The sequence below is a fragment of the Benincasa hispida genome, chromosome 7 (assembly GCF_009727055.1).
Source record: "Benincasa hispida cultivar B227 chromosome 7, ASM972705v1, whole genome shotgun sequence".
NCBI classification, from domain to species: domain Eukaryota; kingdom Viridiplantae; phylum Streptophyta; class Magnoliopsida; order Cucurbitales; family Cucurbitaceae; genus Benincasa; species Benincasa hispida.
The window spans coordinates 3,056,669-3,069,620 of NC_052355.1; the positions used below are offsets into that span (position 1 = coordinate 3,056,669).

Below are 12,952 nucleotides of genomic sequence, written 5' to 3' on the forward strand. Positions count from 1 at the left end.
AGGAACCTGCTGCCGAGAATATTCTCTCCAACCCGCCCTTCCAGCCTTAATCAGCCCCTCTCTCTTCCCACCAACCATCTGAGCTAGTCACCTGATGCAGCTGTTTATTTTGGTTAAATTGTATTTGATCTCGAAAAGATGAAGGTTGTTCAATGAACACTAGAGGACCATTAATAAAAGATTGGCCCTTAAACGATTCTTAAAGAAAATTAACCTTCAATTGTGTTAATTCAAGAATCCAAGAAAGAAAATTTTGATGCAAGCTTCATTAAATCTTTATGGAGTTCTAAAGAAGTTGATTGGGAATTTGTTGAATCTTTTGGCGCTTCAGGTGAGCTGTTAACAATGTGGGACACAAGCCTAATTTCAGTAATAGAAACCCTCAAAGGCGGTTACTCTCTCTCAATTAAGTGCAACACTAATTGCAAAAAGACTTTTGTTGGGTTACTAATGTATATAGGCCAACCGATTATAAAGAAGGAAAGTTTGTGTGGGAAGAACTTATATCCTTGGTAGCCTTATTGTGAAGATGCATGGTGTATGGGTGGCGATTTTAATATCACAAGATGGGCACACGAAAGATTTCCCTTGGGTAGAAGCACTAGAGGCATGAGAAAGTTTAATAAGTTCATTGAGCAAGCAAAACTTATAGAAGTACGGTTGAATAATGGGAAGTTTACATGGTCAAGGGAAGGCACCATTGTTTCAAGTTCCCTACTAGACCGCTTCTTCATATCAAAGGGTTGGGATGAATTATTTGAAAATTTTAGAACCAATAGACAAGTCCGGATTTAGACCACTACCCAATTTTATTAGAAGCCGGATCTTTTAGTTGGGGTCCTTCACCGTTCAGATTTTGCAATAGCTGGCTACTCAACAAAGATTGCATCCAAATTATAGAGAAAGCATGGTTTGACAGCAGAGCACATGGTTGGGCTGGTTTTGTATTAAATCAGAAACTAAAAGATGTGAAAACAGCAGTAAAACAGTGGCATATCAGCAATAAGGAAGAGTCAAAACAGAAAGAGGAAAATTGGGGTACACTTGCAGAAAATTCCCCACTGTCCACTGATTATGCAGCTTGGTCCTCCTTAAAATCAGAACTAATGGCTTTATACAGGTTGGAAGAAATTAATCTATTGCAGAAAAGTAAATTAAACTGGCTTAAGCAGGGAACACATGCTTCTTCCACAGATTCTTAGCAGCAAAAAAGAGGAGAAACTTTATAAATGAGCTAGTTGATGAACAAGGGATCCCAACAAAGTCGAGTGCAGAAATTGAAAACCTAATACTCAACTATTACAGCAACCTTTACCTAAAAACTCCAGGGTAGAGGCACCTTCCTTTAAACCTAGATTGGCCTTGTGTAAGCTCAAATCAGAATCTTCTACTGCAAAGTAATTTTTCAGTCACAGAAATTCTCTCGGCTATAAAATCCCTTGGCAAAAACAAAGCCCCAGGCTCCAATGGCTTCACTTCTGAATTTTTGCTAAAGTTTTGGCCTATGCTCAAGTCAAGCTTCCAAGATACCTTTAACGACTTCTACAAGAATGGCAAGATCAATGCATATATAAGAGAGAATTTCATTTGCTTAATTCAAAAGAAGAAAGTAACCATCAAGGTAAGTGATTATAGACCCATTAGTTTAACCTCTTTAATCTACAAAGTCATTGCTAAGGTGTTAGCCGAGAGACTAAAAGGGGTCATGTCCGACATAATTGCTCCATCCCAGAGTGCTTTCATAGAAGGAAAGAAAATTTTGGATCCCATACTTATAGCCAATGAAGTAGTGGAAGAGTATAGAGCAAAAAAGAAGAAGGGTTGGATACTTAAACTTGATATGGAAAAAGCTTTCGACCGAGTTGATTGGGATTTTTTAGAAAAAGTGCTTTGGGCCAAGAACTTCAATCAGAAATGGATAGAATGGATCTTGGGATGTATCAAAAACCCACTTTACTCGGTCTTCATTAACGGGAGACCAAGGGGAAGAGTGGCTGCTTCAAGAGGGCTTAGACAAGGTGATCCTCTCTCCCCTTTCCTTTATCTTCTAGTCAACGAAGTGTTGAGTGCATTAATCTCCAAACTCTATCATTCTGGCATCATTTAAGGGTTTTTAGTTGGCAAAGAGCAAGTCCAAGTCTCCATACTTCAATTTGCGGATGATACCTTATTGTTTTGCAAACATGACAACACTATGTTGTCAAAACTTAAGCATACAGTGGAGCTATTTGAATGATGTTCAGGGCAGAAGGTAAATTGGGATAAATCAGCACTCTACGACATTAATATGGATGATAGTGAGCTCTATAATGCAGCAGCCTCCTTAAATGTGTCGGCTGACCACCTCCCCTTCCTTTATCTAGGGTTGCCTCTAGGGGGTTATCCAAAAAGAGCCTCCTTTTGGCAGCCGGTCCTAGATAAAGTACAAAGAAAACTCGACAAATGGAGAAGATTCAATCTATCTAGGGGTGGAAGAGCCACCCTTTGTACCTCAGTCCTTTCAAACCTCCCAACCTACTATTTGGTTATCTTTCTTATGCCCGAAGGGGTAGCAACTAAAATGGAAAGGTTTATACGAAGTTTCTTTTGGGAAGGTAATAAGGGCAGCAAGCAGAATCACTTGGTCAAATGGGATTTGGTTCAAAAACCTATAGCAGATGGTGGTCTAGGTCTCGGGGGGCTCAGAGCTATGAACACTGCACTACTTGCTAAATGGGGGTGGAGATTTTTCAATGAGCAAAACTCTCTTTGGGGTAAAGTGGTCAGAAGTATCCATGGTACGAATGCTTTTGATTGGCATGCGATGGAGAAAGGAGTTAGAAGCCTGAAAAGTCCATGGGTCAGCATCTCAAAAACATGGCTGAAGGTAGAATCCTTGGCCACTTTCAAACTTGGTAATGGCAGTCATATTGCTTTCTGGTTAGACACTTGGGAAGGACATTCCCCATTCAGCATCCTTTTTCCTAGCTTATTCAGAATCACCACGCTACCCAATGGCTCAGTTGCCGATCATTGGGACAATAACATAGCTTCGTAGTCCATTACTTTTCGAAGATCACTTAAAGATGAAGAAGTGTCAGCCTTCCAAGACTTGTTGAGGAAAATTGAAAGTAGAAGCCCTTCTCTCTCTTTTGATAAAAGAGTGTGGTCCATCTCAAACAATGACCATTACACTGTTAAATCCCTTAAAAGCCACCTCACACCATTCTCCCCTTTGGAAAAGCCCATCTTCTCGGCTATTTGAAAAACAAAAAGCCCAAGAAGAGTCAACATCCTCATTTGGATTATGCTTTTCGGTCAGCTGAATGTAGCTAAAGTCCTCCAGAAGAAGCAACCAGCACCTCCCTTTCCCCCACAGTATGCCCACTCTGCCTACATCACAGCGAGGACTCGCTTCACCTTTTCTTTACATGCCCCTACTCAAGTTGGTGCTGGAATAAGCTGCTGTGTTTTTTCAATCTTCCATGGACCTTGTGCAATGATTTCAAAAGTAATGTGTTTCAGCTCCTTGCCGGACCCACCTCCCACAAATCTATCCGTTTGTTATGGTGCAATGCTGTAAAAGCCTTATTGGTAGACCTCTGGTTTGAAAGAAACCAAAGAATTTTCCACAACAAAGCCACTAGTTGCTAAGATCGCTTTGAAGCCTCCCGTCGTCAAGCCTCCTCCTGGTGCCTCCTCTCCGACCCTTTCCGTGCCTACAGCCTTTCAGACTTCAACCTCAATTGGGAGACCTTTATCTCAACCCCTCCCAACGGACAGCACTAAAATCCTCCAGATTTCCAGATTCCAGCAACGCATATTGAACTTTTTATATATTTTTATTATTTTCAGGCCACTGTTTTGGCTTCATCCTTAGTTTTTTTCACTTTTGTTGTCCCTTTAGGCTTTGTCCTCTTTTTGTAATCTTGTTCTCTTATCTCTCAGTCATGGGATAGAATTAGATATGATGACGATGTTAAAGGAGTGTCAACCTAGTTGAGACGTCCGGGTGCATCTCCTGATCCTTTCACAAGCACTTGTATTCTCGCTTTGCTTTTTGTATAACTCTCTTGTACTTAGAGCTTTCGCTCATCTTTATTTATTAATACAATGAATCGTTTCCTTTTCAAAAAAAATTGTTCATTTGAGCCGTGCCAAATAAAATCTTAATGAACAATAATTGTACATGAATAAGAAACAAAGAAAAGATACTAACTTGTATCGAATGACTTTATTTCTCCCTGCAGACCACTCACAGCAGACATCACTGCAGTACAAAATCAAAAGAATATAAAAAAGAATACATTTTAACACCTTCCATTGTTCAGTCAATTAATAATAATGGAATGTAGACCTTATGTCCAATATTTAAAATACAAAACAAAACAAAGAAAAAACAATAACTAAAACAATAACAATAACAAATTTTACTTAGAAATAAAGGTATAAAATAAACACATCTTAAGTTTGGGTGGAAATTGCTTCTTTTTTTTTTATATATTCGTGAGTGTCCGGACCAGCTTACGTGCACTTCGACTAATCTCACAAAGATTAGACTATTATTACCAAACCAATGCCTTAAGTATCATTATCTTCTAGCTAGTCCCGTAATTCAAGCCAAAATTGCTAAATTTTTGGAGGGGGTCATTAAAGCTTTATGATGAAAGGGGTATGATTCAAAGGGTGGCTCTAATCTGTTGAACCAGAGCATAATCTCAATTCTCAGATTTAAAAGGATCATGGTGGGCTAGGTACTGAAAGTATCTGATTGAGGAAAGGACTAGATTTTAGAAGATCTTTGGTTGGGAGATACTTCTTCAATCTCTTAACACCAAATGAAGTTCAAATATTGTATATGCTTGTCTCATAATAATAACATTGTTGTTTGTTTTTCCACAGCTTCTTCATAAAGTTAGAACTTAATGACCAGACAAATTTGGAATGACAGAGTAACAGAGAACGTTATACTCTCCTTATTCTACGGCCCAAAGGAATGATCTTAGCATCCTCAAGAATCTAAAATTTGACCAGGGCCTTACATCAGTTAACCACTGTAAAAAATCTAGTTTATCACAACAATGATACTCAACATGATTTTGACAAACAAAAATAAAATAATGACATTCGATAGAGCTAAACTAAAGCCATAATACAACCACTGAAGCTAAACGGCTAACCAACTTCTTAGTTGAGTCAGATGGTAAAAGAAACCTTCTATTCATCCACGACACTTTTTCCCAGTTGACACAGTAATTAGACTGGATGTTTGAAAAGATTCTCTTTTTATGGTTTATCGTGTAGCTTTCAATAAAACAAATTTTTGGTTTATTATGTGAAGGAAAGAGAGATGTCAATCATCAAGACCTGATATTGCTGGGGTTAGAATACCATCCCCAATAATCATTGAAGTGCCCATCAGAACCAACAGCAATATAAGAGTTTTCAAGGATGATCTCTTCTCCAGAGTCTCTTTGATATGTAAGGCCCTTTCCAACTCTGGCGTGGGTAGTTTAAGCTTAAAACTTGAGATATGTTCGTCAGCTGGCTGACGGTTAGGCAGCAAGTTAACTTTGGCATACCTACAGATAAGCGAATACAATGCAAATGTTCCTCCTACAAATGAAGAAAATAAGTTATGATGAGGAAGTATACCAAGGGGAGCAAAGTATTGCTGTGCTCATACCTTCACCATTGTCATTGGCTCTGAGCACTACGAAAACATATTTTGCCAACGGAATAAGAGCGATTGTATAAATCACTAAGGAAAGAGCCCCCAGGACATCAACGTCTGCCTCAATATGCACCTTGGTGAATACATCAGCAAAGACGTATAATGGACTTGTACCCATGTCACCGTATACAACACCGAGTGTTTGAAATGCTATAGCAATAGTTTGCAAAATGGAAACATCCTGTTTCAAGACAAAACAATTCAGTAGAAGATCTTTAGCTTACCCCTATCTTTTTAATGCCTTTCTGCTGCACTGCAGTTTTTTCACATACAAGTCATTTTGTTATCTTATCACTCGGTACCAGGTGGATAATACGGAGATGTTGTTGTTTGCATTCCTTAGCACCAAGTAAGTTAACACATCTCCACAGCTTAATGAACAGCATTAAAACGATATTTTTAACACATCTCCACATTATCTCGGTACTCCTCATCGTAAGTGTTTGTGCGTGCAAGTGGAGTGCTGAAATTTAAAATTTCAAACAGAGATGTGGACATGATCCTACAATGTCTACCATTTCGTGGTTGCCATAGAAGAAAAACATAAAAAGAGATTTTGGTATAAATGACCCAATTCCGGAGGCGTTAATGTGGGATGACCAAATCCTAAGAAATCAACGCCTAGAATGAATTATGTGTAAGAGACGGCTCACTCATCGCGAAATGACTGGAACCCTAATTCTACCGCCCGAAAATAATTGATGTTTTAAATATCACAATGGATAAAAAATCGCGACAAGGGCTTTACTATAAAATAGCGGTGGGAGGGCACCCATGACCCTAATTAGCCAACTAGTGATTAAAAATGAAATTTGCAATTAAAATGAACATCATGTTAAGGTTCAACCATTTCACGATGAGTGAGACATCCATTTTGTTGGGTCATCTTTAAAAAAAATATATATATTAAAAAATGAACATCATGTTGGGTCGTCTTTACAATTAAAATAGATTATTAAAAAAAAATACCACGATTGGACGAACGACATCCAATTTGCATAACCACAACGATGAAATTGCACAGTTCCATAGGAAGTGTAGAAAGAAGATATACCTTTAAATGATGATAGTTGGCACCGGCAATCTCCATTGCTTCAACATCAAAAGAATCAACTCTCTTGGGCTTCTTAATCAACCTCCTTCTGATAGATCCATATCCTTCCCCGCTCTCTCTTTCTTCAAACAGCGACCATGGAGGCGACTCGGAGTCCACTTCACTGCCATCAACCCACCTATAATCATTACTACTCCCAGTAACGCTACTACCCCCCAGCAATCTGGAGCTACCTTCTTCAATTCGATCTCCATGCTCCATATCTTCACCAATTCTCCGAAACCCTCGAATTTCCCCTGCAGTTATTCCTCCCTAAGCATATCTTCAGCAGGAACAACGTGATGGATTCAGCAAAACGAGGCAAAGATAGAGATGACAAAAATCAAGGGCTCACATTCCCATTGGAGACTGAGGTTTGTTCTCCTCTCCTTGCTATTGTTGGCCTCTACCAGTTACGTAAACGCCACCGTCATTAAAAACTATTCCGATCATATAAATTATTGAATGACGCCGCATTGCGACGAGCTGCACCTTTTAATTATTGGTAGTTGTTCCAATATAAAAAACAATATCATGTCTATGTAATAATCCTCTCATATAATTGAGAGAGTTCTCCCCATTAATCAAAGGCTAAGAATACAAGCCTATTTAAACGGAAAATCTTAACAACTTAAAGTAAAAGAATTGAACGGAATATAACTTTTTTAAAAAAAAATTGCAAGCAAGTAATAAAATACAATATTACTTATTTATCTCCCCTCAAACTGAAGTCCAAGACAAAAGTATAGGACAAAAGACTTGGTGAAGACATCAGTCAGTTGCTTTTCACTAAGAACCTAGAGCTTTTCACTAGGAACAAAACGAAAATCGATCTCTACATGCTTCGTCTGGCCATGAAAAACAGGATTGTGTGATAATTGAATGGCAGGAAGATTATCACATAGAAGTAGAGGCAGTTGAAAACTAAAAATATGTAAATTTTTAAGTTTTTATTGAAGTCAACTAAATTCAGCTGCAATGGATGCAAGTGCTCGATATTCGACTTTGGTTGAACTTCAAGATATTGATGTTTGTTTCTTGGCTCCCCATGAAACATGATTAGGACTAAGAAATATAACAAAGAATAAAGTAGAAGATCTATCTGAAGGGTCACCAGCTCAATCTGAATCTAAGTAAGCATAAAGACAAAGAAATTCTACAACTCCTTTCTTAAACATCAATCCATGACCAATAGTACTATTGAGATATCAAAGGATATGCTTAGCAGCAACCAAATGAGAATCACAAGACTGATGCGTATATTGAGATAACTTGCTTATAGCAAATGCAATATCAAGTCTATTAAATATTAAATAATGTAAAGCACCTATTAAAGCTGATAGGTTTTAGCATCTTCAATTATGCAAGGCTGTCTAACTTCAGTCCTTGGGGTGTATTTAACTTGATGAACCATAATACCATTCATAGTATAAGAAATTTCTAGCCTGAGAAAGTACTTTAAGCAACGTAAATCAGTCATTTCGAAAATGAGACTTTAACTGAGTAATAAGAATGTTAATGCTGCATTGATTATTGTCCATAACAATAATGTCATCCACATATTGGGATTAGTGTCCTGAATCTCATGATTTCCATACTTTATAAACTTGTATAAACAAATTGTTACATGTTGTTCTGGTTCATAGAGAGAAGTATTGAGAAGAAGAGTCTTCAAGAATAAGTCCCTCATATCCCTTCTCCTCTCCAATGCATGCTCATATTAGTTACGTTTATTCTGTATACTTTCTCTGATTTTCGATTTTTTTTAAAAAAAATTATTATACATCGAACAGTGTTCACACGTTTTTGTGAGGAATTTTATTCCTTCACTACGTACAATAATAGATAAGTTAAAATCCATCAATCTTCCTTACAAAAAGAGAAGAATCAACCATGGAAGCTTGAAATCCAAGTGTTAGTAAATGGGATGTGAAACAATCAAATCAAGCACGTGGTGCTTTCTTTAATCCGTATAAATACTTGATTAAATGACAAAGAACATTTCGCTTGGAGGGATCAACAAAACTTTGTGCTGATTTATGTACACTTCCTCATGAAGCTCACCATGAAGAAAGGTATATTTTACATCCAACTGCCAAAGTTTTTAGTTAAAATGAGCAGCCAATGAAAGAATGACTTGAATAGTAGGTTTCTTAATAACTAAACACAACAAGGCCAAGAGAAAGACGTCTAAGACGCATTCAAAAAGTACCTTTTCAGCTTAGAATTTTGTTAATTTTCTTGTTAATTTGTGTTCATTTATGCTTTATTATGTTTAATTATACGAAATCGAGCATTTAGACCAAACAGGCTATTTTGAGATTACAATGACGAAAATGTTGGGTTTTATGTGCTAAAACTCGTGGTTTGTAAATAATAAACTTATTCAATAAATCAATAAAGTTATTATTAAAGTTTGATTTGATAAAGTTGTTATTGAATATATGAATTGTTTATTTCGTTTCTTAGATAAATCCAATAAACTAAAAGATCCATGACTATTACATGAGTACTTGAATTTCATGTGGAGATATAAGAGTGGATCAAGTTCGAGTAAATAGTCAAAATGATCTATCGTATATGAATAAGGTTGGGTGCCTTATTCTGGTAACACTATCGGATGCGGTCCGCTCTGTAGTTGATTCGTTCATGTAGTGACATGAGGAGTAGGGTCATTCTGTGCAATGAGTTTATATAAGATCGGACCAAGAAATAAGTCACTCTTACTTTATAACGATGTTTACTATTTAAGACTGACTATTTCAAAGCGATGACCTAGGTAACTTAACTTTAATCCTAAGCTAACTATGAACTCCTGTTTATTCGGGATTATCCTTAGATTTGTATAGATGAGGGTGGCTCAATAATGTGGCTCAATAAGCCTCCCATTTCAATGTTAAGACTGGGTAGATAGCTAGGGACATGGGTGCAAGATGGAATCCATTTCTACTCGTTCTTAGGGATAGTAGAGAGGTTGTTCCCTTACATGTTAACTTTAGGTCTTGAACAAAGGACCCACCCTTTCATTGGCCCGAGAGGGACTCGGTTTGATGATTGGATGTGGAACTTAAGGAACAAGAGGTAATCTCGGGGGTAAAACAATTTTTTACTCAACCCCGATTACAAACAACCTGTGAATAGTTAACTTACTAATCATAGTTATATCGAGTGGAAGTGAAGGAAGTGAAACTACTAGGCTTTAGTGGAGTGACTCGATAGTTAATAAATAGGGGTTAATTCAGTTTGAAGAGTTTAACCGATTAATCTTGGATCGTTGGAGCTCATGATCTGTAGGTTCATTAGGTCCCCTTACTAGCTCACAAACGAATAAGCCTTAGAATGGGGGATGAGTTAATTTTGATAAAATTGATCATTTTCAGTTTAATTAAAGAATTATGATTGAAAATTATTTTTTATTTTGAAAATTATTTTCAAAATTAAAAGAAAATTCAAAATTTTCAAAAATTCACAAAAGTAAGTTTTTCCCACTTTGTGAAATACCATCTTATTCATGTTTCCATTAGCCAATTCCACCTCGATCTCTAAGTAGGAGCTGGTTTGTAATGATGCAATTTGGTTGCATGATACTCTTGCATAAAACTCGTTTTTTCAGCTGGAAATGGGCATGCAAATTGCTGTGATTTTGCTAAAATCTGAAGGTTGAAGAAGGGTTCTTCAGCTGTGTGTTAAACCAGTCACTTTTCTCCTTCAAATCCTTTTAATCTAGCTTATTTTGAGTTCCACAACTCAATCTAAGGCTCCTAGAGGATAGTAGGAAAGTCCTAATGGTGGTTCACGACCATAAAAGGAGAATATTGCAATTGATTTTCGAGTTTGAAGGAGATCTACAAAGGTATTCACTGAAACCCTCTTTATATTTGATGAACATGCTTAATTTGTAGCTAAAATTGAAGAATTAGAATGCATAATGATTTTGTTTTCTTCCGCTACTTGCTTGTTGAAACTAACAAAAATACCTCTATAATAGGTCAAAGTTTGACCAAGGGTAAGAAAATGAGTCAAAGTTGATAAAAATGGTGAATTACGACAAAAAGAGGCATGAAAACCATGTGGATGGCATTGTCTCACTGCTTTAAAGCCTGCAGTTCATATCTTGGTCATAACCATTGGACCATTTGTTTTCTTCTATCTTTTTAATTCTCTATCCATCTATAACATTAGATTTTAGAGTTTCTTTCATCTACTTTCTATAATCAAATTAAATATTAACAACTTCTATCTTTTGTTTATCCCAATTCCTAAACAATTTGGGAAAACATTTACCTAAATAAAGAAGGGTCTTCAGCAGTTCTCATCATCGGATTTTGGAGCTTTTGAAGCTAAGAGAATGAGTTTTGAGCAAAATATAGAGGTTCCTTTGTGTCGAAGCTGATTAGAGAGCACTGGAGGGTTAATTCCATCATGAAAACGAGATCGGAGCATTAAATAATTCTTTCTTTCCCTTTTCATCTTGGATTATTTTCTGTATTTTTGTATCCTTGCTATGGTTCTGTCTATGGAAGCCATACTAGGTTGAATTTCTCATAATTTTTGGGGTTGAATTCTTTGGCTTAATTATTAAACACTTTGCTTCTTGAATGTCAATTTACATTTACGCCTTTTAGCATGACTGTTCTTAATGCTTTTGAATGTTTGATCAATGTTTGAATGATTTTATGATTTGAATCTTGCTTGAGAGAGTAACTTTTAGATTAGATCATGCATGCTAGGCTATCGTTTGAAAACACGAGAGTAGTCAGATAACGGTAGAGGTTGTTGATAAAGAGTTTTAATGCTTTGCTTAATTATCTAGTTTCAAGAGATTAGTAATTAGTAATTAGGTGAAAGAAAAGAATGATTTTGAGGACAATCTAGATAAAATTCTTCTAGATATAGATGTTGTGTTTATTGGTTCGAGAGTAAAAGCAATTGTGGTTAATAATACCTTTGATGGACTTTATTCCCTAAAACGTCATTTGTTGATAATCTTCATATTTGATCACTTTTATTGTTTTCTTAGATGAATTTAGTTTAATTAAAATCACGAGTCAATCCCTAAATAAAATTGGAAGAATCTTTGAATAGCTAAAACAACATCAATCCAATTCCTTAAGGATGATACTCGGTTTTGACTGTTTCTATATTATAATTTGACGTGTGTGTTTGCGCTTTATCAACTTCAAAACAGTAAAGTTTTTTTTTTTTCCTTCTCAAGGAAAAACACACCCACTATAGATAAATTTAGAGGTAAAAGAGGGTAAAATCGCATATAAATAAAATTCTATCAATTACCCCACGACAATAATAATATTAATCAAATTAATTTTACCAAATCTATTGTTTTGGTATGAACCTACACTTCAAAATTCTTGGGTCTACAGAAACTTAAACCATTTCTCTGATACTAACTATAACAACCCACAATTTTCATTCAAGCTACAAAGCCCTAAACCCCAAATTCGGACCAAGATTCAGAATCCAAATTCAACAACTAATGGCCCCGATATTTCCCTACATCCCTTGCGACCTGGCAACATTTCTTTTTCTCTTGTATATACAAATGGATCTATGGCACAATAGTAGTGAGTCTGACTTCAGATCAAAAGGTTGCATGTTCGAAACAGGGATGAACCTAGCAAAAGTTGGTGGACATTTGCCTCAAGTTTGGAAGAGGGACATGAATGAATCGAAATCACATCCAAATGAAAGGGATTCTTAAGATATGAAAGTATAGTTAAGAAAGGCTCAAAAGAATTTAAAGTCATTAACTATACCAACAAGGTGCACCTTCATTTTCAGTGACATAATCATAGGGACATCAAAGTTAAGTGTGCTTAGCTTGGAGCAATTCTATGTTAGGTGACCTCCTAGAAATTTTTCTAGGACCCATGTGAAGGGATCCAATTCTCAGCGAAAGCATTTGATCATCTTTTGCATTGATTTTCTTTTAGATTGAAAAATTTAGAAAAATAAAAACTAAAATACAGAACAATGAACATGCTCTATTATCAATGAGAGGAATTTGAGTGGGAGAGGAAGAATAAGCAGCAGAGAGAATTTTTCTTTGTATTCTTATGTTGAGAGGAAGCATAACCTTGCTCTACAAAGAGAAACCGTTTCTCTAATTTAACGTAGTTTTAGAGTAG

At 36.4% G+C, this 12,952-nt stretch overlaps 1 protein-coding gene across 2 annotated transcripts in view; it reads right to left on the minus strand.

Moving 5' to 3' along the window:
* The window catches only part of LOC120081285 (putative potassium transporter 12), a 13,837-nt gene extending 6,442 nt beyond the window's left edge, over nt 1–7,395 (minus strand). Inside the window, exons 1-4 of one of the 2 annotated variants that reach the window (XM_039036023.1) lie at nt 6,768–7,395; nt 5,666–5,894; nt 5,347–5,595; nt 4,199–4,249 (exon numbers count right to left, since the gene is read on the minus strand). In XM_039036023.1, coding sequence (XP_038891951.1) covers nt 4,199–4,249; nt 5,347–5,595; nt 5,666–5,894; nt 6,768–7,028 — 790 coding nt within the window. In that variant the 5' untranslated portion in view covers nt 7,029–7,395. The remainder of the gene's footprint in view (nt 1–4,198; nt 4,250–5,346; nt 5,596–5,665; nt 5,895–6,767) is intronic. The other variant, XM_039036024.1, reaches the window with a different exon arrangement.
* Between the last annotated feature and the right edge of the window lie 5,557 nt (nt 7,396–12,952).